The following is a 25,532-nucleotide window of genomic DNA, read 5'->3' on the forward strand; positions in this document are numbered from 1 at the left end:
AAAACCCTATAATTGTGTGGTTATGTGGTGGTAGTATTTTGGGGTTGATCCTATCACAATGTCACTAGCTGTCCATATTCTGAGCACACTTTAAACAGATACTTGGGTGAAAAGTCACTCCTTCGAGGGCAGTAAAATAATTCATACATTGCAGTTGGTTGCTAATCTTCATTCTTGAAAACTGGTGATTATAAAAAAGCACAATCTTTCCACATACTTTGACATGTTTTGTCACTCAGAATTGTTATACTAGGGAATGCCTAACTTAGGTTACATTTTTTCCTGTGAAAGTCCTAGAAGTCCATAATCTAACCATGGCAAGGTGCTTCTGCCACCCTAGAACATCAGTCTTTAAACCTTCTCTTTCCAAAAACCTGCCCCCCTGCAGACTGGGGTGAACTTGTGATGTGTGGATTTGAATCATCATGCAGCAAACATAGCCCCTGCAGCATTTGATATTCATGGCTGCAGTGCACAATGTGAGTGGTTTGTTACATGAGATTCCTCCGGTGACAATTCTGAGGTCCAAAGACGTGTTTTCAAGTTGATTATTGACTTTAAATTGGTCAACTGTGAAAGAGAATGTGTAAGAGTAGCAGGGTGTGCGGGTCAGTGCGGCTTCTCGTCCTGAGTTGGCTCCTGCTTTGGCTTGTTTGCTGCCTACGACCCGGCCGACAGTACACCTGCAGACGTTAGGGAGGTTCAGTAAGAGAAATGATTAGGGAGAAGTTGAGTGGCTTCTGTGTTATTCAGCCTATGTTTTGCCAACGCTTCTTTTTTCCAATCCTATGTCGACACTCCGAATACATTGCTGTCTGACTAAACTGTGATGAAAAACTAAACTCCGGATTGGACATTACAGGCGGCAGTACCTGCGTGTGTGCGCTCTTATCTCACTTTTATATGGGGTCCACGTCGAACCGGACAAAGGGCACTTGATCACGTCTAGTGAAGCCGTCTCCCGATGGAGCAGCACGGAGTGCGTTGTTTCTAGCAGGTAAGCACAGATTTTTACACATTGTCCGCTGATTTTTCTGCTTTTAAATTAATAACGAAAACACCGGCGATGGTATTCAAGATTGGAAATAAAGTTAAATATTAATCGCTTTACAAATATTTACACAAGATAAAATTTACAAGCATGGATATACGACCTGACAGCAAAGGGTGACTGTTCAAGTTAATTGTAGTATGGGGCTCAGCCACTGATCTCATAGGTGGGTTAAAAAAAAAACAAAAAACTTCTAGATAGTTCTGTCATGTCAAGCCTCTACTGTAACACATGACTGCAATAAGTTAAAAAGTATTGCCTTAGAAGATCAATGGTTCCCAAACTCTGTCCTGGGGACCCAGCTGTGGCTGCAGGTTTTTGTTCCAACCAACTTCCATTTTTCATTGGACTCTTAGCCTAATTAAATGAGTTGTTATTTCCCAGTTTCTGTGTTTTGGAGTCAATGTTGAAATTACAAACTAAGTTTGGTAGATTTTTATTAAAATGTAATAAGCAGTTATATGAGGAATATGTAGTTTTTTTAAGTAACAGTATTTTCAAGCTAATTTTAATTCTGCTTTTCCAGGTGCTCCGGTTATTTAATTGATTATTTACTAATCAGTGAGTCTGACACTGAAGTCGTTGCTGCTTTAAATCATCCTGGGTGTCTGCTGTGCTGGCGGTTCATGGTCACTATTAGGTTTAAATGAATGGAGCAAACTACACAGGAAAATGAGACAATAATAGGAAAACAACAAAAAAGACTTTAGCATTTATAGCTATCTAAATGCAGAATAAGAGAAGAGTAAAAAAGACCAGCTAATTAAATGACATCAGTTGTTATTATCACCTATTCTGAATCAGGTTATTAATTCTTTGCATTTATATAGCACTTTTCTCACTACTCAAAGCGCTTAGCAATTGCAGGTTAAGGCCTTGCTCAAGGGCCCAACAGAGCAGAGTCCCTTTTGGTATTTACAGGATTCAAACCGGCAACCTTCCAATTGCCAGTGCAGATCTCTAGTCTCACAGCCACCACTCCGCCTAGAACAAAAACCTGCAGCCACGGGGGGTCCCCAGGACCAGGTCTGGAAGCACTGCCATAGATGGTACAAGAGAAAAAGGGTGACTCAAGACCTGTCTCTGGTTGTAGTCAATGAAACACTATACAACAAACCAGTTTAGTGGTGCCAATCAAGCTAGTGGCACTGTGATTAGACTGTGGAGGAAAAATGGGAGTCCCCAAAGAGGAAGAAGAGAACCACATACAGAAGGCACCTCCCACACAGTTACAATCTATCTATGTACCTATCTATAGAAAGTTAATTTCCATATTTTTCATTTGGTCTGTTTCAGGAGCTCTGTATGAGGGATTGGCTTTTACAATACTCGCATGCCAAAATTAAATCTCACAGGTTCATAAATGCGAATATCATGACCTTAGATCTGTTTAGTATAACTAAATACATGTGAAAAGATTAGATTAGATTCAACTTTATTGTAATTGATCACAGTACAAGTACTATGACAGCTAATTGCAGTTTAACACAGTAAAGATGCATTAAATCGGAAAAACATTTTGTGCTTAAGTCTCAGAACTAATCAATTACTTGTGCTTAAATATATTAAAGAATTCAAGTTTTCATTACACTTGGTTTAGCAATTGTTCATTCCTTGCAGGGGCAGACAATACGGTTAATTTTCATTAAACTTCTTCTTAAATATGCTGTAATTAAAAAGGAAAAAAATCCTTATCAGATGTGATTAGTTCAGTTTATGATGAGTATCATCCAGTTTGGCATGAAGAGCTGATCCAAGGTGCAGTCACTCACATACAGTACCCTTACATACCCACACAGGGCAAATTAAGAGCATTTGATTAACTTAGCATGTACAGTATATGATACGCAGTTTGACGCAGTGTTGGACACGGATCCTACTCAACTACTAAACAATTACACTAGAAGCTGAACAAACCTGATTAAATTGTTTTGTACTTTGGCAAGAAAAAGTTTCTGAACCCTTTAGAAATAACTTCTGGTTTTCTTAAAATATGGCCTGTTCTGCATCTAAGCTACAATAATAAGCAAACACAGTCTGGTTTAACTAATAACTTGCCAATTATTGCTTTGTATATCAAATCAAAAATTGTTCTTGAACATATTGAATACATAATTCAAACATTCAGAGGTGTATGTTGGAAAAAGCATGCATACCTCTGGGCTGAGGAGTAATGACTTCAACAAAAGCTGAGACATAAGTTGGCAAACCTCAAGTCCAATGAATGAGATGAGATTAGAGGTGTGGTTTAGAGATACTTTGACCTATAAAAAGACTCCGGGAATTTTGAGTTTGCTATTCACAAGAAGCATTTGCTGATGCGAGACATGCCTTACAAAAAAGAGATCTCAGGAGACCTTCGATCAGTGATGTAGCAGCTATGTGGAGTGGGCAGGAAACCACACAGAACCCAAGGCCAAAAAAATAACAGGGTACCTCATCATTGAGGTGAATAAATTAGATTTATGCAGTAGTACTAGTAGTAATAGCAGTAGCATTGTCACATGTACAGTTGAATTCTCATTTACATGGCCAACCGACATATAGGGTGGTCCAGATCTAATTATGCAATTTTTATTCATATCTCATTTCTGTTTGGCTCCTATTTAATGGAGAAAAGAATCAATTCAGAGGACTGAATCCTTAAAAACAGGACTATTAAAATGAAGGGAAATTAAGTTAATTAGCAGTGAAAACTGGTCACTGATTAGGAAAATTGTTAGAATGAAAACCTACAGCCACTGCGGCCCTCCAGGACTGGAGTTTGACACCCCTGAAGAGAATTCACAAAAAATTCTTTTTGTTGCCGATAGATGGCAGCACCTGCCTTGCATTCCTAAATGGCGGGGAGACGGTTGTCAGCCATGTGTTCGCTTTTTCATAATTGCTTAATTAGATCTGGACCACCCTGTACAATATGTACAGCTGAGATTGTACTGAGATCACATAATGTTTGACTATAACATATTGAAGGAGGGGTGGCATGGTGGAGCAGTGGTAGCACTGCTGCCTCGCAGTTAGGAGACCTGGGTTCACTTCCACTCTGCATGGAGTTTGCATGTTTTCCCAGTGTCTGCGTGGGTTTCCTCCCACAGTCCAAAGACAGCAGGTTAGGTGCATTGGCAATTCTAAATTGTCCCTAGTGTGTGCTTGGTGTGTGTGCCCTGCGGTGGGCTGGCGCCCTGCCCAGGGTTTGTTTCCTGTGTTGGCTGGGATTGGCTCCAGCAGGCCCCCGTGATCCTGTAGTTAGGACATAGCGGGTTGGATAATGGATGGGTGGATATTGAAGGAGAGAAAACAAGAACTGATGGCTGCTAATTCATTTGTTTTTAAAATATTTAGTCATCTACTCAATAAGTAAGATATATGAAACTGTAAATTTATAATGTGGAAGGATGAGAGCAGGGATCCAGCTGGTAATAAGACCACATTTTTAAGAAGCAAGAACTAGCTTTTAATAAAGAAACTGACTCCTTTACTGAACGGAGTTTGATATCCATTACTTGTGTGCACTCCTTCATTTACATCAAAAAGCTTGTAAATGTAAAGATTTCATAGCCAACATCAAGCAAGATCAAATAAAATTATAACTGAATGATCATTTAAGAAGTACTAATAGTTTGTGAGTAAATACCGTGCCATAATATAATGCAGAAAACTATTTTACATTCAGGATGGAGGAAGGTATCTGAGACAAACACTGATGTGATACTGTTGAAGAAAAACCCTTGGAAATTTTTAAAAAACATTTGGATGACATAGTGGGACAGCTTAGCTATTAGCTAAAGAACAAATATGATGGACTGAAAGGTCAACTTTGCACACTCCCGCCGAGGAGGCTGTGTTCAGGGGAATATGTTATTTTATTGAGAAACAAATGTCTAAGCAATACAAATCAATTTTTCCATCATATTGTTGCCCATGGATCTGACAGTTTCTATATACATTTTTGAAACTGCAAATCTTGCAAAATAAACACATTAACCATAATGGACATTAGTTTATGAAAATGTTACACAGACTAAATGTAAATCTTTTCCTGATCATCTTATTATTGATTCATTTTCTCTGAAATCAGCACATCTTATGCAAGGCTGTCATGGCATTTTCTGTGCTTTGACTTGACATAAGACGGTAAGTCTGTCTCAATCATATTTGTTTATCATGACACCAGAGGATGGCGATACGTTGCATGTTGGTTGGACATGCACATAAGAATTTCACTGTAATCTATACAAACAGCACTACTACTACTTCTACTATTACTACTGTATCACAATTTACTTTTTTTAAAACAATTATATAGTTGAAACAAACATACTGGTAATGCCTTCCTTGTGTTTTGCTTGCTTGATATTCTCCTCACCAATGCAACCTTTCTGCCCTATAATATCAAAAACTGACACAATAGCAGGTGCTGAATAACTGTAGGTTTACCATTTGGCTCACCTCCAACAATTAAAATGAAACCACATTTTTACATACATTAAACATGTTGATTCAACACCTTTCACACCTGAAGGCAACAATTGTAACTTTTTTCCTAATTCTTTAGTAGACCAAATAGTTCAGAACAGGTACTGTAAAACAATTGTAACACTTAATCCATTAATAGTTGTGTTTGGTGTACTCCCAGATGGGCTTAAAGTGGAGAAGGACAAACAAACTATAATTGCCTTTACTTCACTATTAGCACATAGACTTCTCTTGAGCACACCTCTTTTAATTCAGTGGGTAACTGATGTTATTTACTAATTGAAATTGGAAAAAATCTAATTCTCATGTAAAACATAGAAGCAGGTCTCTCTGTATTTCACACCCACACTTTGCTCTTAACATTAGTGTCTTTTTGCAGACCTTGTGACCATAGAGGCTTTGGGATACATTTGATGCTTCTATCTGGTCCAACTATGGAGTGTATCAGATGGCAGGGAATGGTGCATTTGCTGGTGGCAGGTTACTAGGAGACAGAAAATGTCCTCTTCACGTACCTGCTAACTCCATTACTGAATCCACAAACGTCCCCATAAGTTGTTTTAACACTGTTCTTTTATCAAGGGAGCTGTGTTACATTTTGAGCCCGTTTATAGATTTTTCATTAATATGTTAAATTCATTTTACCTATTAGTTGAAATTTTAAATTCATTATTTTGCATGTGTATGTTTTTAACATTTGTACATGTCTGGTGTGATAATATTATGTTTGACCATTGAAATATTTGGGATTGTTGGTCCTGTTATCTGCAGTCTGCTTTTCTGGTGAGGACACTGGGGAGAAGACAACAAAGAAGTACTTTAAACTTATTGGTTAAATATTGAATAATAAAGGGTCTTGAGAAACATTCATTAAACTCATTCCTTCTTTACCTACATTGTTTATTATCTTGTTAGTTATTCACTAAAATTGATTGTTTTTAGGAAACACATCCCAGATCAGTCAGTGTTAGCTATTAAATTAATATACATTCTGTTTATTAAGACAGTAAAGAAATGTATGCAGAGTCAAAAAAAATGCAATTTCAGTCATCTGTTTACTTTAAGATGTTTTTATCCAGGTTGTCATGTAGTTTCCTTTTTTGGCTGTAATGGCTATCCCAACATTAGAAGTGAGTTTTCTTATAGGAGTCAATGACTAAGTTGTATTTGAAGAAGCAAAAGTATCTAATAGTCAGTCTTAAGAAGAAGACAAGAGGTCAATAGTCAATCTGATGAACAGAAGCTAAAGATACTAAAATAAAACAATATTCTAAGGAAAATTGTACTTAAAGTATCCACAGAATTTAATAAGAATTTGTCCAGTCATTCACAAGTAACAGTGTCAACAAGACTTTTTCCCACAGAAGCACAAAAGTAGACACACAGGCATATACACCTTTGCCAAAAATACTCAAAACATGTTAAGGAAATATCAAAACATATTTTGTAAATGAAATCGCAAAGTCCACTTCGTCATGTTTCAGCCAGAGTGTGTTCCCCAGCATATGTTTAATTTACTTTTCTGTGCATTTTGTTTGTTGTAAAACGTTATTTTTATAATGTTTACTGTATTTATGTATTTTTGCTACTATTCTGTTTATTTATGTGTGTATTTATTTTTCTGTTTCTAGATTATTTTGATTCTGTTTTATGGATTCTTTTGCTTTAATTATGATTTGGGACTTGTTAGCTTTGGGTTGCCTATTTAGTTGTTTTTGGGTTTTCATAATTTTTTGTGCTTCTTTTGTTTATTACAAATCGATATCTTTGATAAAGATTTTGTTTTTGTACGTGTCTCATCTAGCCAAAGGTTATACAGTTCATCTCCACAGAGAGTTTGGTATTGGAGATATATATACTGTATATTTTCAATTTTTGATGGCAAAAACTCCTTTTAAGTCTGAAACCCTTAGGTTTTTGGGGCAGGTTGCTTGATGTGTGAGCTATTACCGGGCAAGATAGGGAAGGCCTTGGCCTGGTTTATGGATCTTTTTTGACGCTTCACACCCTTTCGCCATTTTGAGTGCAATGAATTTGTATAACAAATTTTTCACATGGAAACAGTACTTCTTTCATATATTTAATAGGAGAAAAGTAAAAATGGAGCACATAAACTGAACACTGAGATGCAGAAATGTACATATGGTCACAATAGACTCTCTGTGTACTGACTGTGCATGGTAACTTTTATTTCTAACAATGGAATCAAAAGACAGAGATAATTCTGAGAAAGCAAGCCAAAGTCATAATCAGATGAGGGAGAATCCAATAAACTAAGCCCAGAATGCAAGACAAAAAATCGTAGTGAAAGATACGAATGAGTACTGTATTTGGAAATACAGAATAATGCACATAACTGGACCAAAGCCTGAGACCTAAATTGTGGTAAGGGAAAGAAAAGATTTTGAAACCAAAGAGCCTTTCAAATGACCAAACAAACAGAATACAGAGACTTTTTAGTGAATCCATATTTGGACAACCAGCAAACCCATGAGACGTAACTTTCTTGACCTGTGATGCCATGAGATCCATAACCCTAATGTCACCCCTAATAATCACATAGAAACCGTCAATACTTGTGTTCCAAAATGTTGATGTCCAAAAAAAAAAACAAAATGGCACCTTGAGAAAATGCAAAATAATAATAAACACAAGAAAAGATGCATTGAAACAAAACATAATTGTGAACATTGGTTTCCTAGAACTTAAAAAATAACTTTAAAATAATTATATAAATTATTTTTAGAACCACAGGAACAATTAAGAAAAATAAAAATTAGAGTCAAATCATGGCAGTCTATGTTATGATTAAGTTTGGCTTTAATTAATTTAGTATTTTATAGGTTCTCCTGTCACACCACCACTTTGAGAGCCGTCGCTGGCACCACATCCTGCAGTGGGTTCTATAGTTGTGTCCCATGACTAATTGGCTAGATTGAATAAAACGTTGGCTGGGTGTTCCTTTTGTTATCCAATCTCTGGATACAATCCTCCTAATAAAAAATACTTAAAAGAAATATTTTGTTATTGTTTTGTTAAACTTCTCACAAATTTCATTTGATTTGACGCCTTTGGCTGTTTTTTTAGCTTTAATTCTTAACTCTCATTAGGATTTGGTAGCTAGGTTTATTTTTTGTTTGTTTTGGTTTCATTTTTACGTGCTTCTCCCGGTTTAGCCCGGTAAATTAATCACCTGTCCGTTTATTCGGCAGGACATTCTGGATCTAAAAATACTCAATGACTGAGCCATAAATAGTGCTTAGGAGTCTGTAAAAATATACATCTAATGCATCTTGTGACCGTTGGGTTATTGCTGTTTCCAGGTAAATCAAAATGGTAAGTGGGGCCAAGGGAACTGAAAAATTGAGGGACTTGGCTAACAGTATGTTACTTGAGAAAGATCCTTTTTTGTTGAGGCTGTACCGCTGCGTCTGTCTTTTTTTGTATTTCTTTTACTTGATAAGTACAGTGTCCCTGAATCCCTTTATTTGTAAATTGCTCTTCTCTTTCCTCTTAAGGATAGATCCAAAGGAGACAAGGCCATTTGTCACCAAATAACTGCAGCCGTCTAAGGCACAATGAAAGGACTGGTACCTGCCGTAGGGATTGGCTGAGGAATTATTGTCTTCTCCTTTTCTGCAGCCTTCCTCTTAAGGTCCAGTCATAAAAGAAATAGTTTCTGTGCTTTTCTTCTGGTTTTGAATTTAGTTTAGTTTTAGGTTTTAAGCTTTGGAATTGCTTTGGAGTAGTAATTGTTTTAAGTAAGGTTTTTTGAATTGGCCTATATTAGATTTTTAAAACCTTTTTTTAATGCTCTTTTCAGTTATTTGAGAACCCTCTTTCTCTGGTTTAATCTTGTGTTGCCAATTGAGGGATTTATTTTATATATCTGATACTATTGGCTTATAATAATATTTTGTGTTTATTAAAATAAATATTACCTATTTACTTACTTAATTAATTGGTCAATTGTTTGTTTATTTGAAGAGATTGATTTGGATTTTGTAGCATGCTCGTAAGATACTGATACCTGACGGGGAAAGGCATGACATGAGGCCTAGAAAGGGCCCAGCTGGCCAGTGTCATGGCACAGATTTGCTTTGTGGAAAGCCAGGAACTGCTGCTATACACAATGCTACTGGGCAGTGACCAGTCCTGGGTGGGATTCCAAACTATACACAGAAACATGTCATAGGAAACCAAAGGCTCCAGTACAAAGCTGGTTACATTTAGTTTTCTGTTATTACAAATATTATTTTTTTTTAACTCTTTCTAAGTTTACCCTTTAAACTTTCTTAATTGTACAGTAGATGCATAAATAATTGTGTTGCCAAGCAACTTTATATTCTTTTCTGAAGTAAATACAACTGAAATGTGAAAATAAAAAATGTAATTCACACAATGAATAGTGGACTTTTGTATCAATTAATAATTTATAGTTAAGATGCATATTTCATTCAGATGCACAGAACAATTTTCATAATGTAGAACTAACTTCTTCCTCCAGTCTTATAAACTGCACTTTATTTAGGTACAACCACTTCTAAGCAACTGAAATTTTCATTATGCCTGTTGCAACTTTATATTTCCTAATTTTTTGCAATTCATGGTAATGACGTTGATGACTCAGGCTAATGAAGTCATGGAAACTTCTTCCCTCATAAATGTTTTTTTGTTTTATTTTTATTGATGCTTAACCCTCTTTGTCCGTTTCACTTAGTCTTTTGTTTCTTTAAATGATCAGAATGTCTTCACTGGAAAAGCAGAAGGTGTGTGAGAAATCCAAATCAAAAGAGTTTATTGAGAAAATCAGTGTCCTGCAATGGGTTCTTACATTCCTTGCAATGGGTGAGTAAAGAGTTGTGCCGTCTCTATCAAACTGTTTGTGCTTCTTGTCTAAAGAGCATAAGAAAATGTCTTTTTTCATGTAAAATTTCCTTTCTTTCTTGGAGTGATACTGTATTTATTATCTGAACTGTCTATGTTTATTATGGCTCTGCATACTTAAATATAAAAATATAAGGAATTGCTACTAAAGAGAGGAAACCATCTAGTTCATCAAGCTAATTTAGTGAACTGACTGCTACAGCAAAGAGTCACAATGAGGTTATTGCCTCTGCTTAAATTGCTGACTTAACAGTTTGTCCAAAAACTCTTTGGGTGAAGTAATGCTTCTTACCTGTGACCTTAAATACACTTCTCCTTAATAATTAATAATTCACTGTTTAACTGAAATTATTGATGCCTTTAAGAATTTTAAGAACTACATAAACTCTGCACATATAAAGTATCACTGTTTCCTTGACACTGTTGTTCTGACATCTTATGTTATACTACTATAAAATTATAAGAACAAAAATCTTACTGGTATTGAAATAGCAGAACGCATGTTGGTAACAAATACAAATCGCCATTAGCTTTTTTGTTGAACTCTTGATTGCAAGTCAATTTCAGCAGTCTATCAGTCTCCTCTAAATACACTAATCTTTTGAAGCACATAGGATGCAAACAGCAATCAATGTGCATTCTGTTTAAAATCAAATATTTTTTGATTTATAGAGTTTTTCACAAATACGTTTTGCCATTAGTTAGACTCTGCACATTTTATGGTCTCTTAGTCAAAAGACCCATCCTTCCATCCATTCTTATATCCACTTAGCAATCTCCATTCATCTATCCTTTTTTTAAAGCTGCTTATCCAGTTGAGGGTCACAGGGAGATGGAGCCAATTTTAGCAACACTGTCCACCAGTCCATTGTTAGGAACACTCACACAGATACCTATGCTTGGTCACATTGGGACAAATTTGAGTTGTCAATCAACATAACACCCACATATCTGTGTAATACCCAGAGTAAAATTCATGTGAGAAAAGTAAAAATGTGCAAATTGTACACATGCAATAATCTGGTCCAGGACTCTGCATTTATGATTACATTGTGAAAAGAAACACTATTCGTTCAAGCATTTGGCCTGAAAACAGACAGGTTATTCCCAAACTTTAAATGCTAATGTTAAAAACCCCCACGATTATTTGCATTAGGTTCACATTTGATTACATTTAAGGTTTTGAGTAGCAGAGAAATTACTTCACAAGTTGCATTCCTTATATTTCTTGCAGTCTGTTCTGGGCAAATGTTGGTCCAGTTGAATTATCTATTGTATTTCTTAGGTTTATATATAAGCAGAAATATAAATACAATGATGAATGAAAACCTTTTGTGGCTGTAAACTATTACACTATAAAAAATTTGCAAATTAAATTTGTCACATGTGTAGGCATTTTCAGAACATAAAATTCTTAAACCTACTTTATGCAAGCAGAAGAAATAATTTCATAATGCAACACTCTCTGTGTCTTCCATCACTTAACATCTGACTTCTGGTCCTTATAAACCCATTACAGTGGCAATATTTTGAAGGGAAAGATTATAATCCAGCTTTTCTTAAGCAAGTCTTCTTTTTCTCTAGGAATAGCATGTACTCTGCTTGTTGTGTACCTGATGTTTACCTCATTGTGGATATTTTCAGTGATATACTTCACATGGTTGATAATGGACTGGGACACTCCTGAAAAAGGTAAGCAAATCAACAGTCTTCTTCATATTTTGGACTAATGTTATGTGTGGTGTGTAACTTTGTCACTTTCTTTATTACTTAGGCGGGCGGCGCTTTGGTTGGGTTAGGAGGTGGAGTGTATGGAGGCACTTTAGAGATTATTACCCTATAAAGGTATGCATTTACTATATGTGTAAGGTTTATTACATGTCAGATTGCAAAAGCTGTTATCATGAAAAGCTATCGCAGGAATCACATTAGGCAATAAAGTAGTACGGGGATGAATATTTTCTGTTTGTCTTTGATTTTGCAATAGTTTAAAAACATACCTTTCTGAACTTATATTAGTACAACGACTTTATTATGATAGCAGTGAAATTCAGAAAAAGCTCTGATTTTACACAACATGATGTATGATGTAAAAGAAAATAATGAAAAGCCATAAAAAGGTTTGCGGTCACCAGGGTAACTCTGTTTAATTGCCGCTGGTAAAGGCAAATATTGAAAAGAACAATTCCAGTATGGTACTTGATTAAGATGAGCCTTGTACTCGGCTGATCAATTCAAAAACTCTCATTTCCTGTTCTGTGGGGGTTTTAAAGAGGAAAACCAGAAGAGATAGGAAAAGGAGTGGGGTTTGAAGTGAGGCTGTTCTTTATCTGGGCTGTGGATTTCATTTCTAACTGCGGGAGAGGGCAATGTATGCCATGAAAATCACATTACTCCCACTTTTGACTCTTCCTTGCTTCTTTGTAGATTTTTTTTTGCATATTTACTATAAGAAGTCTGTTCACTTTGGAATGTTTTGTGTATATTTAGCATATTTCACTGTAGATTTTTAAAACGGATTTAGTCTGATTTTGTCTGTACAGTATATCTAGCATGGCACCTTTTTTTCTGATTTATTAGTAAAGTTGTAGTACTAGGGTGTTGTACCGTGTTAGCCATTATGAATGTAGTGAAAAGTCAAGCAAAATGACACCTTTTATTGGCTAACTAAAAAGATTACAATATGCAAGCTTTCGAGGCAACTCAGGCCCCTTCTTCAGGCAAGATGCAGTAGTAAAGTTGTGATATATTTTGGTTAAGGGAATGTACTGGATTGCGATGTTTGGAGTAGCCAATTCTGAGTTTGAGCAAGAACAATAGTAGAAATCGGTTTGTAAACATCAAAATTACATCTGCATAAAGCTCCTGCGAAGTGCAATCTTTTAACAGGGCAACTGTTTACTCCAGATTTAACAAATAATCCTCCATTTCTGTAAACTGACTTCTTACTCACTTGCAAAAATTTCCGATGCAGCTAACAATCTTCAGGTGGTAGTGGTTGAAGTATTTTTCATATCATTCAAATTAATAATAACATCATAATTGTCTCCATTTGTGTTATATGAGACTATTGCACCTACTGTCTCGCTACAAATCAGACAATTTGACGCAGAATTTCCTAAGCCTAATATATGTGTACCATATTCACACAATGATCGACAACATTACATTACATGTATTTTATGGTGTGAAATTAGAGCATTACCTGTTAAAAAGAACTTCGTTGTAATTGATCAAAACCAATATACAAATTGAAGCTTGCATTGTGTATGGAAACAACAGTTTTTGTGGCAGAACTATCCATTCACTTCACAGCTCTGTCTACATGAGTGATGGCACCTGTCTAAGACACCTCCATTTCTTCACTTGTCGATCCACAAAATTGATCAGAGGTTCTGTTTATCTACACAGTTTACCAGTTCTGCTGAAAACATTAATTTGCATTCACCAGCACGCCACAAACAGGGCACTGGGTGGCTGCTATTTTTTTCTATTCAGGCTTCTGCCAGCACTGTGCAGCATGCTACCATAGTGTACTCAGAAGTGTATTATTACCAATAAATACTGAAAAATAAAAAAACATGGATCAGCTAATTTTTCATTTTCTATATTGTCACCAAACGTCAATCAAATCGGTCAATGCATTTTTGAGATTTTGAGGTGTTTAGTTTTTCTGTTGTTGGGAGTTATCTCTAAATATTGATATATCAAAATGCCCTAGGTGTACCATCCGTTCAAAATTCAGCTTTTTAATTAAATGGAAAATAGTGTTTTTTGGGTGAATGAGTAAGTCAGTCAATCAATATATGTGTAGATTACTAAATCTATTATATTATTAAAAACTGTTACCAATTTTGTTTCAGCTGGTAAAGACAGCAGAGCTGAGCCCTCACAAGAATTATGTTCTAGGCTATCATCCACATGGAATCATGTGTGCTGGGGCCTTCTCTAACTTCAGCACAGAGGCCACCGACTTTTCAGTCAACTTTCCTGGCATTCGGCCTTACCTGGCAACACTAGCTGGAATGTTTAAACTGCCTTTATACCGAGAGTATTTGATGAGTGCTGGTAAGATAAGCTCTGTTCAGAGGATCACTTAAATCTAGGATATTTGAATAAAATTATTGTTGATTTGCCACTTTTCCTGTTTTCATTGTAGGTATGTGTCCTGTTAGCAAGCCTAGTCTGGAATACATTCTTTCACAGAATGGAACTGGTAATGCTGTTGTGATTGTGACTGGAGGGGCTGCAGAATCTCTCAACTGCACTAGTGGGTTGAACCAGTTGGTCTTAAAAAATCGGAAGGGCTTTGTCAAACTGGCTGTGGAATATGGGTAATAATATTTTCCAAATTTGATAAATCCTGAACAAATATTGTATTTAACATAATCATTTCACAGAGCATCAAAATGACCTCTTACTGAGGTACTTTTATTATTCTTGCCTCCTTTATTAGGGATATAATATTTGATTGTATTAGCTTATTTGTGTAATTTATCAATTTAGATCTCTCAAAGTGCAGAATTTTAGAGTGGATATAAGGTGTTTTAAAACTGTCAATTTTGTAAGAACTGTACATGCGATGTGGGAGAGATAAAATATCTAATTTCATGACATTTAGAGACAAATACCTGAAAAACACCATGTTAAAAGAAAACATTTTAAGCAAGTTTGGGAATGGATTAAAAGCAGGATAGATAATTTGAAAATAAGGGGTAAAATAAATATTTTATCGCTATAGTAGTATCACTTGTATATAATTTGATTTAGTGAAACTCCTACAAATAAGACATCAGTTAAAAGAATTAAGTAATCACCTTTCATTTCCCAACAGCCCAGAAACAGCCAGTTTACACAAGTATATGTTGGAATTGTGATGGAATAAAAAACAAACTCATAGATAGGGTTACAAACTTATTTATTTCAGGGTCAGCTCCCAGCAGCACTGAGCTTAAGACAGTAGTCAACACATGATTGTGTGCCACTCCATAATAAAGAATATAAATATTTATGCACACACCTAGAATTATGTGGTCAATTTAGTGTTTATGATTAACCTAACTTCAGGATATAGAAGGAAAACCATAATACTTGAAGAACACCCATATAAACATGGGGATAATGTGCAAATCCCAAAAGCAATATTGGGATGTGTTATGGACCCGGAACTTGTAATGCAGCAGCACTACAGACTGTATCACTATGCCACCCAAGGTTTCCAAAACACTTAAGACAATTTGAACCCAAGAACTGTATGGTTAAATATGTACTGATGAACTGTATGGATAATTTTAAGCTAAAATGTATCACTCTACCATAAGTTATCAGAACATATCTATTCAATTATGCAGAGTCTTGTGCAGATAGACATATTTGCTATCTAAACAGCACTCCAACATCTTTTGATTGGCCCTGGGTAGATTACACTCCTTACCCAAAACCATCTGCTTACATTGTATATTTGCTATAAAATATCAAGATCTCAAACGTTTAAGTATAACTGTTTGCAATAATTACAAATCAAGAACTTCTGTTAGATATCAGTTTATTGCACGGTTTACACAAACACAGATTCACTGTACACCCTGCAAATTTAGAATTGTCATCTCCAGCCTTTATTAACTTTTATGAAATAATAATATAGGAAAACAGTGTCTGCAAAGGTAACACATGAACAGACATAAGAAAATTGGAAAGACGCTTAAGTTGAAAACAAAATTATGTTACATTTAATTGTTACCAATCATTGAACTCATTTATGGCTGAAAACACTTGTAGAGAGTAATGTCTCCTTGATTTGAAATGCCCTTTGTGAAACTTTCTAATAATATGACAGATAAATGTAAAAAACTATAATACTGACAGTTTATTGAGACACTGACCTTCTCTGTAATTGTAATCATCACCCTGTAAGATCCATGAGACACAGTCAGTTGTGCTTCAGATACTGTGCGGAAGTCAGAACCTATCCTGATTGCAGTGGTCCATGTATGCCATTGTAATTTTTAGATATGAAGTTGGAAATACTCATGCTGGTGATAGTCTCATAATGGTAATACCTGACCTAGTTTTAGTCAGTTGTTTAACCAGCTTGTCTTTCTCTTTAGCTTCTAGTTATGTAGAATTATTTCTAGGTGAGCTTTTTCAGAAATACTGGTTGTTTTTGCTTTTCAAAGAGGTTTCAAAAATGACTGTCTTGCGGATTTACTTGGACACTCAATTTGTTAATGTATTTTGACAGTAATTCAGTAGCTAATATGTACCTTTCATGTCTCCATTGTTTTTTAACTACCTTTAAGGCAGATTAGGCTTTATAAATAAAGGTATCAAAGTGGTTCTTCAGAGGGATGCCATAGGGGGACCATTTTTGGTTCACAAGTTTCCTTAAAGAACTGCTTATTTAGATTTGTAAAAGGTTACATAAATAGCCATGAACAAATAATACCAGATTTCTGAAATACTAATGGATTCAGGATTTTAAAAGAACTCGTGCTGCATACAAAAACACTAAGATTTTCTTGACCTTTTTATCATGCTATCTAGCCTACTATACGTTAAAGATTTCTGTTTTGTCCACATATTTGGAACCTTTTAAAAGGCCACATAACAGATTTCCTATGCATAGAATCCTTCTCAGAATAAAATCGGTCTTTGTTAAGCTCTATGAGGGACCACATTTTGATTTATGTATTTTGATTCTGAGACCTCTTTGGGCCTCTGCAGTATCACTTAAAATGCCTCCATCTAGATACGTGTGACTGTGTCCTCATCCATCTTTTTCAGTGCCGACCTTGTTCCTGTTTACTCCTTCGGTGAGAATGAGATTTTTCAACAGGTGATTTTTGAACCAGGTAGCTGGGGAAGAAGCTTGCAGACAGCTTTTTATAAATACATTGGGTTTGCCCCCTGCATCTTTAAAGGCAAGGGTGTCCTCCTCAGTCAATGGGGCCTACTGCCATTTCCCAGACAGATCATCACTGTTGGTAAGTACAAATGTTTCTTCAATTAAAACTGGTACATGATCTATGTACAATTAGGTCCATAAATATTAGGACAGAGACAACTTTTTTCTAATTTTGGTTCTGTACATTACCACAATGAATTTTAAATGAAACAACTCAGATGCAGTTGAAGTGCAGACTTTCAACTTTAATTTAGTGGGTTTAGTAAAGCACATTTTATAGACACTGATTTAAAAACTGGCTGCATGAACACATGCTATACCTGTAGCCTGTTTTTTATGCTACCCATGTTGTGAACTGCAATCTCAAACATGGCAAATGAGGGTTGAGGTCTCTAAAAACAACCATAAAGTAGACCAGGACCTTCACTATCCAGCCCAGAAGAGACTCACCCTAGATCAGCTTGCCCCAGAAATCTACCTACAGGCTTCAAAATGGCTAGCCCAAACTGAGGTAAACTTGCTTAACAGTTCAAAATAAATCTAAAAAGTCCCAAAATTCTCACGAGGAACAGAAACAGTAAAAACTCCTGCTTGTGGCCAAAAGACAACAAGGATTAGTTTTAAAAAGGGAATATTTTATTAGAGTGAAAAAAGGTCACGAAAGGTGCTCGGAAGAGCAATAAGGCACTGCCTTAAAAGGCAATCCTAAGCAAACATGTCCCAAAAAACAAACCAGAAGACAAAATCTTTAAATAGCAGCCAGAAAGTCACAAAAAAACAGTAAATCCAACAAAAATAGTATTATACATTCTCTAACCACAAGTGCAAAGATTTCCAAGACAGAGTGTGTCCTTCTTCTTTTTTATGGCAGTTTGTATACTATTGGTATATTACCACCAAGCACTGTACGGAGGGAACCGCGTTTTTAATGAATTTCATTAGTTCCTTGTATTTAACAATGCTGTTGCCGTTTTCCCACAGAAGATCCTTTAATGATATTGTGATATTTTTAGTTTTGCAGAGACATTTAATTAGCATTTCTTTGACTTTTTTGGCTAATGCATCGCCAATTTCATTTTCTTCCACCCCAACATTTGCAGGAACCTAGACAAACTCAATAAAAATTCCCAACTGCCTTATACTATTATATAAATGCAAGATTTCCAAAAGCACATCTTACCCGGAGAAACATTCCCCTTTAATTGACATTAAATTACTTGATAATTAATTCCTTTCTTCAAAAAAATTATATAACCCCTGCCTATTCCATTTTCTTGTCCTTTTCTAATACTCAAATAGTTTTTTACTTTAAAGTGCAATTTTGGACATAACCATGTTTCTTGAATAAATATTATGTCAGATTTATAGTATACATCATCTGAAAAAATGTTTAAACTCTTGATTGTTTACAATTAAACTCTGTGCAATAAACGCATAAATTGTCATCGTTTGGCTTTGGGGGACCAATCTTCAACAGATTATTTAAGACTATATTTATATTAGATATCTGTAAATATTTTTCTTCTGCTTTGACTATTATTTTATTTTTTCTGTTTTACTTGTGGTTTGAGCTGTACAATTTGTTACTTCAGTCACAAAAGTCAAAAATAGAATTTTACTAACAATTGAATTATTGTCATTTTTTTCCTGGCCTCTGTGTTCCTTTTGTTTTGTTTGTTTCTATGTTACCCAATGAAAGTAATTCTTAATTACTTCTTAATTTGTATTTTTAACTGCCTCTGCATATGACAAATTGCCTTCCATTTTCAGCCTTTGTACTTCCTTATGTGCATTTCACATCCCCAAATGCTGCTGTATATTCCCCTCAAAAATTAGAGCAGTCTTGCAAGCATCATAGGCCCCTGGGCAAACTAATGTGCTGGGGCCCCTGTTTTGATAGCAAAACAGAAACATAGACAAACATCAGAAACATCATGGACCCGTATGCTCCTAGGGCTCACGGCCAGTGCTCATTGTGCCAATACGTTAAAACAGCCCTGTCCACAATTACAACATTTAACTTCTGTTCCTTCTTCACATTTCCCAAAATCATGTTCCCCTCCACATCTGCCACATCTCTTTTTCCCCTTACAAACTGCTGCAGTGTGACCAAAGCGCTGACGATTATAGCATCTCAAAGGGGGAGGAATAAATACTTTAACAGTAAAATAATGATAACTTAAATAAACTTTTTCTGGTAAAGTATATATTTCCAAACTCAAAAGTATCAATGTACTTTACTTTTAGCTCCAATTTGTCTCACCTTCTTCATTCTCACCTTCACTATTCATTATAACTGCATCTGTTGATAAACTTTTGTTGGATAGTCGTCCTTCCACCATTTTCACAATGGCTACCTTCCCAACCTCCCAAGACTGAGCTTACTCAGTAGTGGACTTAAGTAGCCAGAAGGAGGGCTCAGAAACCAAGACAACCCACAAAACAGAAGGGATAGAAGTGCAGTTAAAGGGACAATACACAATTATAATAGAAAATACATAAATATATGCACAATTAAAAAATAACAATAAAGCTCAAAATACATGATACATTACATATTAATCCGGAGACACAATAGTCCAGAAGTGAACTAACCTTTCCTGGGATTCTCTTCAAATATCTGATACTAGATATAACATTACAACTTACGTGTAAACCAAGCTGCAGTTTTCTGACAGCAGAATATCTGAATTTTGATCTATCTATCATTGAATTCAGCTAACTATGGGTGGACGGTAGTGGTATTTGGACTGAAGCCTTTGAAAGCATATTTTCATAATTGTGCATTGACTTTTTCTTTCGTTTTGCAAGTTGTCTATTGTGATTTGTAAAGCACTCTGAGCTAAACTTCTATATGAAATGTGTTATAGAAATAAATGTTTTGTTGAAGGAAGAAGAAGGAGGAGACCAAAGCAGTGGTGGATGGACTATATAAGTAAAAATCTGAGGGAGAAAGGATAAAATGGGAATGAGTATAAACAACTGCAGAATGTGGAGAAATCTAGTCAATAACAGTGACCTCATATACAAAAAAGCTAAGGAAGAAAAAAAAAAAGATGTTGTGGTTAATACCCGAACAGTCAAAAAACTTACAACAGGAAACACATTGTAATTTATTTATAAATATATATTAGTAGAGTACTGCACATATCATATGCATGGGGACACTTTTGTAAGGTTAAAAATAATAAGATAACATCATCAAAGCTAGTTAATCTGAGTCAAGGTCACACAGGGCTACAGCCTATCCTTACTCCTTAATGGCCTAATAATGCACACACTTACCCTGACATGAGTCCAATTTAGAATTGTCAATTAACCTAAAATGGATTTGTTTTGGAATGTGGAGGGAAAACTGGAATACTGGTAGAAAAATACACTCACAAAGGGAGAATATGCTGACTCCATATGGACAACAAACAGGTGCAGGAATTGAAAACAGATTGCTATAATGCACTATAAAGATAATTCCAATTGCTTCATTCTTATCTGTTGTGAATCGTATTGTCTGTTAAACTTAATTGTCATTTTTTTAAATTTTCTCATATCTGAACCTGCTTGCCTCCAGGTTACACTTGCTTGCAAATTACTACTTATTTATATAACTAGCTGTCTCCCATGGCTCCGCCAACATACAGTGGTGCTTGAAAGTTTGTGAACCCTTTAGAATTTTCTATATTTCTGCATAAATATGACCTAAAACATCATCAGATTTTTACTCAAGTCCTAAAAGTAGATAAAGAGAAACCAGTTAAACAAATGAGACAAAAATATTATACTTGGTAATTCATTTATTGAGGAAAATAATGGAATATTACATATTTGTGAGTGGAAAAAGTATGTGAACGTCTAGGATTAGCAGTTAGTTTGAGGGTGAAATTAGAGTCAGGTGTGTTCAATCAATGGGATGACAATCAGGTGTGAGTGGGCACCCTGTGTTATTTAAAGAACCGGTATCTGTCAAAGTCTGCTCTTCACAACACATGTTTGTGGAAGTGTATCATGGCACGAACAAAGGAAATTTCTGAGGACCTCAGAAAAACAGTTGTTGATGCTCATCAGGCTGGAAAAGGTTACAAAACCATCTCTAAAGAGTTTGGACTCCACCAATCCATAGTCAGACAGATTGTGTACAAATGGAGGAAATTCAAGACCATTGTTACCCTCACTAGGAGTGGTTGAGCAACAAAGATCACTCCAAGAGCAAGGCGTGTAATAGTCGGCGAGGTCACAAAGGACCCCAGGGTAACGTCTAAGAAACTGAAGGCCTCTTTCACATTGGCTAATGTTCATGTTCATGAGTCCACCATCAGGAGAACACTGAACAACAATGGTGCGCATGGCATTGTTGCAAGGAGAAAGCCACTGCCCTCCAAAAACAAATTGCTGCTCCTCTGCAGTTTGCTAAAGATCAAGTGGACAAACCAGAAGGCTATTAGAAGAATGTTTTGTGGACGGATGAAACCAAACTAGAACTTTTTGGTTTAAATGAAAAGTGTTATGTTTGGAGAAAGGAAAACACAGCATTCCAGCATAAGAAACTTATCTCATCTGTGAAACAAGGTGGGGTAGTATCATGGTTTAGGCCTTTTTTGCTGCATCTGGGCGAGGACGGCATTGATGGAACAATGAATTCTGAATTGTATCAGAGAATTCTAAAGGAAAATGTCAGGACATGTGTCCATGAACTGACTCTCAAGAGAAGGTGGGTCATGCAGCAAGACAATGACCCTAAACACACAAGTCGTTCTACCAAAGAATGGTTAAAGAAGAATAAAGTTAATGTTTTGAAATGGCCAAGTCAAAGTCCTGACCTTAATCCAATCAAAATGTTGTGGAAAGACCTGAAGCGAGCAGTTCATGTGAGGAAATCCACCAACATCCCAGAGTTGAAGCTGTTCTATACGGAGGAATGGGCTAAAATTCCTCCAAGCTGGTGTGCAGAAATAATCAAAAGTTACCGGAAACGTTTAGTTGCAGTTATTGCTGCAAAGGAGGGTCACACCAGATAGCAGCAAAGCAAAGGTTCACATACTTTTGCCACTCAAAAATAAGTAATATTCGATCATTTTCCTTAATAAATAAATGAACAAGTATAATATTTTTGTCTCATTTGTTTAACTGGTTTCTCTTTATCTACTTTTAGGACTTGAGTGAAAATCTGATGATGTTTTAGGTCATATTTATGCAGAAATATAGAAAATTCTAAAGGGTTCACAAACTTTCATGCACCACTGTAGTAGTAAAATAGGACAAACTTTAAAACCCAATTTAAAAAAAAAAAAAAATTCTGGCCAAGCAGAAGGTAGGTACGCTACAACGTTCAACGTTGGCACTGTATCTGATCGCGTTCAGCTCTGACAGGAGAGTGTCCCCTGCGTGAGGAGAAAAGCACATAGCCATGATATCTGTGCCAATCAGCAGGTACCCTCTAAAACACACGTAGCTCCGATCTCTCTGTCAAAAACAACAAATGATACTCGGTAACAATATGTAGATGATAATGTCTGTTGAACAAACGGGTATCGCTAGCTAAGCGGAGGTGAGGTACGTTCCAACACGTGTCGAGAGGTAGACCAACTCAAATGGATGCTGGCATGTGAGTGAGGAGGGCCCCGCCCCTTTGGATTCACACAAATAAATCGGTACCACAACCGAACTATGAGAGAAGTTGCAAAATCAACTGGAATGTTCAAGCAAATTATATAAAAAAACCTGATTTAAATCCTGATCTGAACTTTCGTGAAAAGTGGACAGACAGACAGATGTTGGATTTTATATAGAGATAAATACATTTTTCTGCAGTTCTGTTAACTAACTTGAACTGTACATAACTATCATTTGTCTTCTCAGAATTGCCTATCTTGTATATGCAATAATTTCAATATTATGAAAGTTATATTCTGACTTTTCTCATTTCTGCAGTGGGAAAACCTATCTCTGTGCAAGAGGTAAAGAACGCCCCCAAGGAAGTGGTAGACCACTACCACAAACTGTACATGGATGCAGTGCTGGAACTGTTTAATAACTATAAGCAGGAATGTGGCCTGACAGATCAGCATGAGTTGAAAATTATCTAGCTGTGAAGAAAAAATAATCCTTATCGTCCAATATCTTTCCCACCCTCTCTTTAATGAGGTGCCTGCACTAGTCCTCATTTAGTCTGATTAATTTTTAAAAGGATTTTCACTTTTCAGTTGCTCTGATTGTCTTGGTTTCTAATCTTTGTGTATAATGTTGAAAAGGAGGTCTACAGGGAAAAGGAGTATGGGTGAAAGAGTCCTACGACGTCATCTTTGCTATAGAAGAATAGATATAGTACCCCTTATAATACTGCTTTAATATTATACTGTCATGTTTTGGATTGTTGTCCTCTTCTTTGAAAAATTCATCCCATTGATTCTGTAGTGAGACTTACTTGCTAAAAAAATGGGACATAACAACTCTGACTCACTATGTCACATTTACTATGTTGCTTAACCTGGTCATACTTAAGTTTTTTTTTTAATAAAAAAAGTAATACTTTTTAGTAGTTGTGTGGTATTATTCATGTAAAGTGCTTTGGGATACTATTCTTGAAAGGTGTTCACATAAAATACTGACTACAGTACTGCAGATATGTTTTTTTCTTTTTTACACATTTCATACAGTTAAAGAAAAACTGAGTTCATCATTTGTCAGTCTATATAGAATTTTGCTCCTCTGATGAAGACTCACTTTTTCTTTTCACAATATAATACAATTATCAGACCTGTTTCTTGTTACCCTGCAGCAAACCCTGGTTTTAGGTGCAACTCAGCTCTTGGTTCTTTTATTTGTAATATACTGAGATTATGTCCTGGGGTTGGGCAGGTGGACAACACTACCTTTAATACAACATCCATATTGTATTGCTTAGATTTGTGCAGACTGAATGCATGTGAAAACAGTTAAAATAAAAATAGATCAGAACTCAAATATCATAAATAAAAATGGATTCTTGAATGAAACTATCTATTGCCTCCAGTTTTTAAACCCATTTTACAGTAGTTAGTATAAAAGCACAGGAAACAGAGGTTAATCTCAGTCAAAGTAGATGCAGGGATCCTAGACACATTATTGGGTACATGAATACATTCACACCTGTTTATAGTAGGCCAGTTTAAATATATCATTAGGTGGACTTGTATATGTTTTTGTTATGGGTAGAAACCTGGGACCTTGGAGAAGAACTGCAATCACAGAGAGAATATGCAAGATCGACAGATCTCATCAAGTCCATTCTGATGTCATCTATACATGTCTGGTTTGTTGCTGCCTCTGCTCAGGTTAAGGTCAATCTACAGCACATCATCAGAACATGAGAAAAGATCTAAGACTATAACTTACCTCACATTCAAGTCCTGTATGAATTTAGGGTAAGGAAGTGTGCTGCAAAGATCATTTCTGATCCAACTCATCCAGGGCACCACCTATTGCAAATACTTCTCTCCTGTAAACACATTTCTGCAAGGAAAGCCAAAAGGGCATGTCACCTAAACTTTTTTTTCCCATATGTAGTTATTCTGACTTACCAGATCTGAGTTTCTACTGACTGTATGTATACCTGCACACTAGACTACCTGGACTTTTTTTCTTTCTCTTCATATTTATCCTATTTTATCTCTTTACATCATATTTTATCTTTTTGGATTTTGTGTCGTCCATGTATGTTGCACCAATACTTAACCAATGCAAACTCCTGCATTAATGTCCCTGGCCAAAAAAATGAATTCTGATTCTGAAGTGCTTTGAGATGACCCATGTGAATATTATTTCATTTATTAGATAGATAGATACTTTATTAATCCCAAGGGGAAATTCACATACTCCAGCAGCAGTATACTGATATAAAACAATATTAAATTAAAGAGTGATAAAAATGCAGGTATAATAGACAATAACTTTGTATAATGTTAACGTTTACCCCCCAGGGTGGAAATGAAGAGTCGCATAGTGTGGGGGAGGAACAATCTCCTCAGTCTGTCAGTCTATCGCTGAAGTTGCTCCTCTGTCTGGAGATGATCCTGTTCAGTGGATGCAGTGGATTGTCCATGAGTAACAAGAGCCTGCTCAGCGCCCGTTGCTCTGCCACAGATGTCAAACTGTCCAGCTCTGTGCCTATAATAGAGCCCGCCTTCCTCACCAGTTTGTCCAGACATGAGGCGTCCCTCTTCTTTATGCTGCCTCCCCAGC

General features: G+C 36.0%; 1 protein-coding gene across 1 annotated transcript; it reads left to right on the forward strand.

Moving 5' to 3' along the window:
* The first annotated feature begins 837 nt into the window (after window positions 1-837).
* Window positions 838-24,259, forward strand: LOC120525108 (diacylglycerol O-acyltransferase 2-like). Its single transcript, XM_039747123.1, has 8 exons — window positions 838-997; window positions 10,272-10,375; window positions 11,999-12,106; window positions 12,189-12,259; window positions 14,278-14,482; window positions 14,574-14,748; window positions 17,198-17,397; window positions 23,244-24,259. The coding sequence occupies exons 2-8, from the start codon at window positions 10,273-10,275 to the stop codon at window positions 23,396-23,398; spliced, it is 1,017 nt and encodes a 338-aa protein (XP_039603057.1). The 5' UTR covers window positions 838-997; window position 10,272; the 3' UTR covers window positions 23,399-24,259.
* The last annotated feature ends 1,273 nt before the right edge of the window (window positions 24,260-25,532 follow it).

This window comes from Polypterus senegalus, chromosome 3, assembly GCF_016835505.1.
Source record: "Polypterus senegalus isolate Bchr_013 chromosome 3, ASM1683550v1, whole genome shotgun sequence".
NCBI classification, from domain to species: Eukaryota; Metazoa; Chordata; class Cladistia; order Polypteriformes; family Polypteridae; genus Polypterus; species Polypterus senegalus.

Bases quoted from the DNA above. Each gene is read 5' to 3' on its own strand.
- LOC120525108 (XM_039747123.1), top strand. From the start codon at position 10,273: ATGTCTTCACTGGAAAAGCAGAAGGTGTGTGAGAAATCCAAATCAAAA. The intron at 12,260-14,277 runs GTATGCATTTAC...ATTTTGTTTCAG, and splicing joins GAGATTATTACCCTATAAAG to CTGGTAAAGACAGCAGAGCT. The intron at 17,398-23,243 runs GTAAGTACAAAT...TCATTTCTGCAG, and splicing joins CAGACAGATCATCACTGTTG to TGGGAAAACCTATCTCTGTG.